Below are 6,743 nucleotides of genomic sequence, written 5' to 3'. Positions count from 1 at the left end.
TCAAAAACTCTGTCCGGCGCGGCGTAAGAGTACACAAAGTTCTGATGTTCCAATTAACAGCGAATTAGAAAAATGTTTCAAAGAAAAACTTCTAATTTAGGTTCTTGAGTATTGGGTCGACAAACTAGAAAATGTTGTTCCGAATCTAATAGTCCGAAATGGGATTTGATCGGTGGATTATCAGCTACGTTAAAAAAAGAGCTCCAATTCTCCGTTAAAAAGCTTTACATTTTTGTCAACAAAACTGCATACATTTCCATGTTGGAAAAATTGGTATACGAACGAATTGTATAGTTTTATCAAAGACGCGATCTAGACATTTTCCCTCGGACTTTATAAAATTAAGACGCAGCACGATGTAAATAATTTGCTTTTATGACTTGCGGACAACACAACACACAAACCACAGAGAGGCACAGAGTGAGAAAATCTCCATTTATAGCTACTATATAGAACGAAGTGCGTATTAATGTCACGGTGGTAGTATTACGTTGTAAGAAAATGTTTAATTGTGAAAAAAGTGAGTAACCTTTCTGTGCGGAAATTTTTCAAATTGTTGTGGCGCATTTTTCTTACTTGAATTTTTGAGTGGGAAAACGATAATTTTGCACACATTCAACGCTACTACGAGCAGTGTACAAGAAAAAACAAATTTAATGATCGATCACTGCCAACCATATCAGCATAAAATGAATTAAATTTTAGAGAAGAACTTGGGCAACTCTATATTTCGTGTTGCCTCAACGCTTTTTTTATAACTAGAAATATTTTCACATTCGATGAATGGATGCAAAATGTCGTTTCTGCGATCTCAAATGTATCTGTTCCATTCGGAAAGATGCTCCAACAATTGAAAAAAAAAATCCCAAATTCTTTTTTTTGTGGCAAATTTACAAGAGAACTTTTTTCTATCATAGACGACATTTACTGTTTTGAAGGATTTTTTCCCCTTTTTTATTCGAAGAAGAAAATATTTGCAAAATTTAAAACCGAAAATATTTGAAAAGTGATGTTCACATACAGACATTATATACATATACAGAGATGTTTTTCGTCAGATTGAATGTATTATTAATTTTACAGTAAAAGAATACATTGATTAAAAACTTAAACAATTATATATTATACAGGATTTAAAATGTAATGAAAATTAAATAAGATAAATGACATATACGTTGGATCTCGGCAAATACCAAGGAACATTCTCAACGGAAGGTTCACAGGAAAATAAAGTCGTTTTCAAAATTTACCCACTTTCTTTAAATGTTTATGCCAAGTACTTGAATCTCAATAAGTGGAGAGACTCGTAACTAATAAATGCCCAAGGACTCTGTTTCACCGCTTTTCTTTACTACAAACAGCATTGGTTGTCAACTGTTCAGATTCCGTTTCGAATAGGTCCGTAGCCATCGAATGAACATTTACTGGAGAATTCAATATGGAACTGAGTACACGCATTGAAAGCGTTCACCACAGTCTTTTATACATTAAAAAAAATTCCCCGGGACCGAAACAATTTTGAAAATCTGATCGTTCGTGAGGTTGCGTTCCTTGGTATTTCGAACTAACGTAAGACTTGTAAATTATTTGCAATAAAAAAATTTATTTCTGGAAATTAAAAGTGTGTTGCGATTGGTTTTATTTGAATTGGGATTAAAATGATTCGATGATTATCAGGTGTTCGGTGAGTTTTTCAAAAAATTTCATGAATTACACCAAAATGCAAACATGCCCCTCCTCCACACCTCTCTGAAACTGTTTTGTCACAAAAGTTCAGTGAGTGGACATATTTTGATCGAAGCTAATTTTTATCTTATAGTCATAGGTCATACCTTTCTAACAATACCCCACTCAATGTATTTCGTGTGAGAAAAATCACTTCGTTGACTTGAAAATTGTCGTGAAGTCGCCAACTCGAAAATAGAGTAATCAAAGAAAGTCCAGGTTTCATTTTGATAAATTTGTTTCTTTAAACGTTTTATATACGTTCCTTTTATCGAAGCCAAATAAAATATGAAAAGTGTGAAGACTTAATATGAGTGTTCTAACTATTTAGCCTGTTTTCGAGCTTTGTCCGATTTTACTGAATGCTATTTTGAGCTCCCAATAGGTTACTGAATCGATGTGCGTTCTTAGTTTTTGGAAAAACTTCTTTTTTGTTGAGGAGAGGCGTGCAAAACACAATAGCGTTGACCTTTTCTAGATTTTCTATCTTGCACGCCTTCGGCTCGAAATACAATCTTCCCACACGCCTCAACAAAAAAGGTCCCAGCAAGAAAGTGACCAGAAAATGTGAAAAACTGGTTTTTAGTGGGATTAAATGGCGAAACTGTCTTTAGGATAAAAAAAATCGTCCTCATGATCGACCATTTTGCAATCATCACCCTAGCTACTTTCCACCCAAAACTATGATTTTCTTCATCACGCGAAAATTGCATTTACATTAAATCGAGAATATAATACCACTGCGCACTAATTACGCGACTTGACCTTTCTGTTTGTGCATTTGACGACAGCTGAATTGTCGTTAACTGCATGAATCACATTGTTCAAGTTTAGTGAATGAAAGTTACCTCAATCGAATTTGTGTACGATAAATATCATTAACCCACGGTAGTACAGTAGCTGTGATGCTAGTCTCAAACGAGTGAACATTTACAATTTATAGGCTGTTTGTGACAGTCGAAATTCACAAAAATGGATTAACTGGGTACTGCCAGATTTGATTTTAAATATTGAGATTTTTATGAGAAACACATACTGACTTGCGTCACACTCGCTTCTGAGGATTATGACAGCAATGACTAAATTGAATTATCTTTTTTATACGAGTGGGTATTGTTCTTTGTTTGTACAGTGCACATAGTACCTTAGTGAACACAACAGATTATTAACTTTTTTTGAATGAACGAGTGAGGGTTAAAAAAAACTTGAAACCGGAGGATATTAGCTCACATTCCCTAACATTGACCGAGATTTATTTAAGATGAAGTGGAACACATTGGGGCTTTGTATTGCGTTTTATATCATTGCTCCATGTTTTTGCCAGATATTTAAAAAAAGCGCAAAACCCCTATCTCCAGTTATCTTTGGTAAGTATCGCTGATAAAATTTCTCAATTTTGTTTTGCTTGTAAAATATCAATGTAATGCGTCACTCATTAAACGTTAATTAAATATTTCAAAATTTTGTGGGGTTTTGACAAAGTTTGGTTGCTCATAATGATTTTCCCGAAATATCGCAAAAGTTCGTATGAGCGGTCAGCTAACGGGCGATTGTTGGAAATAGTGCAGCTTGAAAGGCATAAGAAACCATTGAAAATTGTCTTAGTTGAAAATGTTCCTTATATTGCAAAAAATATACCAAAACCAATGAAGTACTAGATATTGTACATAATCATCCTGTTGAAAATACTTAGGTGGAAAGAAGTACAAGATTCGATAATTCTATGTGTGGTATCAAAGCACTGGTATCAAAGTTGGTGGTATGCTTGCCGTCTGTAAATGGACCAATTTTTCCAACACAATTATTACATTCTTCATTTACAGACGTCTGCATTGTTGGATGCTGTTTTTCAGAGCAGAAATTTATTTCGCACATTCGAAATCCTTTCATAAGTCTACCGATTCTTTTCACTTTACCATTTTCAATATCTAAATTTCTAGTTCCAGGTGATGGTGGCAACCAAATGGATGCACGGTTAAACAAACCAGACGTAGTTCATTACATCTGTGACCAGAAGACCGATTATTGGTTTAACATTTGGCTAAATCTCGAACTACTTGCTCCATACGAAATTTACTGCTGGATTGATAACATTCTACTGATCTACGACAATGACACAAGGACGACACAAAATTCACCTGGAGTTGAAACAAGAATTCCCGGTTGGGGGGATCCAGAAGTTGTTGAATGGATTGATCCGAGTCATGCTGGATCCGGAGCCTATTTTAAAGATGTTGCGAATGCATTAGTCGCACATGGCTATGTGAGAAATGTTTCAATTCGGGGAGCTCCGTATGATTTTAGGTAATTTGAACCGAACTTTGGAGAAATTTTGTTTCTTCAGGAACTTCCGATTTTTGTTTTTATTGCAGGAAGGCACCAAGTAAGAGTTCTTTTCATTATGTTGTTGTTGTCAAACATCAGGCTCTGCATCAAAATAAAGCTTACAAATTTTATAGATGAAAACAAGCAATGGTTCGTAGATTTAAAAGTCCTTGTCGAGCAAACTTACGAAACTAATGGTAAAGTCCCTATAACGTTCATCGTTCATAGTATGGGCGCACCAATGACCTTAGTATTCCTTCAGAAACAAAACAGAACCTGGAAAAATAGGTACATAGCTCGGATCATTTCATTGGCCGGTGCGTGGGCAGGCAGTGTAAAAGCAGTTAAAGTTTTTGCAATAGGTTCGAATTAATTTACGAGCTCTCATGGAAAGGAACTAAAATTTCTTTTCGTTAGGTGATGACCTTGGCTCACATATGTTAAGAGCGAGTGTTATGAGAGTGGAACAGATAACAAGTCCATCATTGGCGTGGCTATTACCGTCACCTCATTTCTGGAAACCAGACGAAGTTTTAGTTCAAACGAAAAGTAGAGTTTACACAATAGCGCAACTGGAAGATTTCTTCATGTATGATTGCACAATGCACATACTCAACTACCAGCTCTAAAGTGACCAAATATTATTTTATTTTCAGAGATCTCGCTTATCCCAATGGCTACGAAATGAGGAAAGATACAATGAAATATACCGATTTCACTGCACCTGGTGTTGAAGTACATTGTTTGTTTGGTTCAGGAATTCCTACTGTTGAGAAGTAAGCAGACTGTTGAAATCAAACTATTCTTGGAACTTAGTCCTTCTTAACTAAATGGCTCTTATATAGGCTGAATTACACCAAATCTGGCGACTTGAGCTCAAAACCAACTTTAATAAATGGTGATGGTGATGGGACAGTAAATCTCAGATCTTTGCAAGCATGTGCTCGCTGGATTGGCGCGAAGGAACAATTAAGCAAAAACATATCCACGCTATCACTGCCAGGGGTTGACCATTTGGGTATTTTGGGGGAACAAAGTGTAGTTCAATACATCTTAGGAGTACTGACTACGTGATGGATATTTGAATCTTTAGTAGTTACAGTGTAAAACAGGAACTTTAAATCTTTTGAAAATAATGAAATCAGACGAAAAACTGGGCGTGGCTTTGTTTTTTAAAAACTCAAAATTTTCTGTCAGCTTCACCACAACCGTCTTTAAGTTAAACTTGCAAGGACTCTTGTTAATCATCTGTTATCGATTGTGGACATAGTAAAATGTATGTCAAAACGAATGAAGTAAACGATTTTCTAGTCAAGTATAAGACAATAAGGTGGATAGAAGAAATAATAGATTCAATATTCAATGATTAAAGAATTGTAATTTCATAGTGACGTTTGCTTTCAAAACAAGGCTTGAGATGTATGCGAGAAAGAGAAGGAAAATGCCAAAGATGAGCAACATACCACTTACCTCGATGATATTGAGTCCGAACGCTCTAATTGAATCAATACATATCCCTCCTGGTGTTTTCAGTAGAATTTTTATATCTGCAATTGTTCTCACTTCAATTTCGACATATTTTCTAGCACGTTCCACCGTAAAATACGGCTTGATAAAACAATTTATTGGTTTTCTATTGAAGCAATTTGTTGAAAAAAGAGATAAGCCTATGGCCGTTGATAGACAAGATTGGATATATTAGACGCCGTGTAGATATTTAACTTTCGATAAAATGCTTGCTATGTACACTACACACTCAGAACATTTCGTTTGGAAGGTCTGATGAATTTTATCGCCAACGATGATGATAAAGAACCACAACGCTTATAATGAATAACTGTGTTTGCAATGGGTTTGTGAATTATTATTTTTTATCAAAAGCTTTACCTGTACGAAATGAACCATCATAACGAAACTGTATGGCCACGCAGGTGTTAATTTAATGTTTGATAAGTTAATGTGTTAGTTGAAATATTCAAAGCAAGCACAGCGTTAAATATATTCGGTCGGTGGAATATGATTATTATGGCTGTTAAAATACAATTAAATGTTGGCAGTACCGTACTTGTTCGGAATATTTTTTTTTTATTTTCCGTTCAATTTCCTAAACTTCCATGAAAATTAATAAGTTTGATCACTCCGAAAGGCGCCATGATCTTAAATCCAGCCCTGACTAGTGCTTCAAGTAATCGTTTAAAATTAAAAGTTCATTGATACAAATCATCCTTCCAAATAGCATATACTTACCGATGTGCACCGAATCAAAATGATGGTTACGCCTAATGGCTTCATCCATAAGAAAGCTAAAGCCTTTTTTTGAGTCAGCCATGCTTAAATATTTAGAACGGCGTATATTTTGCATATAGATGTGTTCGGCTTCTGTTTACTTGACATGACGTACATTTCAGTTTGCTACTTCACATCCGGTTAAAAATTCTCATTTTTTGAAGAAGGCGCATAGAATTTTTTCGATGACGACGCATGTAAATATCGTGTTGAAACCGTTCTTGGTTGAACGGATGGAGGTGAATACCTTTTTCAGTTAAGCATTATAAGCATGTCCTCGTGCTGATGACCATGCTTACCTTATTTCCGTTTTTGTACGTATCTTACACTCGACTCGTCAGTTGTGTATCTTCTCATTGCTTTCACAACTCAGAGAGCATAGCTAATAAGAAAAAGATCTGGAAATT

At 35.3% G+C, this 6,743-nt stretch overlaps 1 protein-coding gene across 2 annotated transcripts; it reads left to right on the top strand.

Moving 5' to 3' along the window:
* The first annotated feature begins 2,793 nt into the window (after positions 1 to 2,793).
* LOC119082315 (phospholipase A2 group XV-like) lies at positions 2,794 to 5,284 on the top strand. Of its 2 annotated transcripts, none has more exons than XM_037191814.1 (7): positions 2,794 to 3,092; positions 3,666 to 4,029; positions 4,098 to 4,108; positions 4,185 to 4,412; positions 4,468 to 4,639; positions 4,707 to 4,826; positions 4,896 to 5,284. In XM_037191814.1, exons 1-7 carry the CDS (start codon positions 2,987 to 2,989, stop codon positions 5,122 to 5,124), a joined length of 1,230 nt encoding a protein of 409 aa, XP_037047709.1. In that variant the 5' UTR covers positions 2,794 to 2,986; the 3' UTR covers positions 5,125 to 5,284. The 2 variants fall into 2 exon arrangements, with proteins under 2 accessions (XP_037047709.1, XP_037047711.1); XM_037191816.1 differs by having other exon boundaries at positions 2,795 to 3,092; positions 4,513 to 4,639; positions 4,896 to 5,282.
* The last annotated feature ends 1,459 nt before the right edge of the window (positions 5,285 to 6,743 follow it).

The sequence above is a fragment of the Bradysia coprophila genome, unplaced genomic scaffold, assembly GCF_014529535.1.
Source record: "Bradysia coprophila strain Holo2 unplaced genomic scaffold, BU_Bcop_v1 contig_415, whole genome shotgun sequence".
In the NCBI taxonomy this organism is placed as follows: Eukaryota; Metazoa; Arthropoda; class Insecta; order Diptera; family Sciaridae; genus Bradysia; species Bradysia coprophila.
This window is presented reverse-complemented; position numbering and strand designations above follow the sequence as displayed.

Coding starts and splice junctions, on each gene's coding strand:
- LOC119082315 (XM_037191814.1), top strand. CDS start 2,987: ATGAAGTGGAACACATTGGGGCTTTGTATTGCGTTTTATATCATTGCT. Junction 3,093..3,665: donor CCTATCTCCAGTTATCTTTG/GTAAGTATCGCT, acceptor CTAAATTTCTAG/TTCCAGGTGATGGTGGCAAC. Junction 4,827..4,895: donor GGAATTCCTACTGTTGAGAA/GTAAGCAGACTG, acceptor GCTCTTATATAG/GCTGAATTACACCAAATCTG.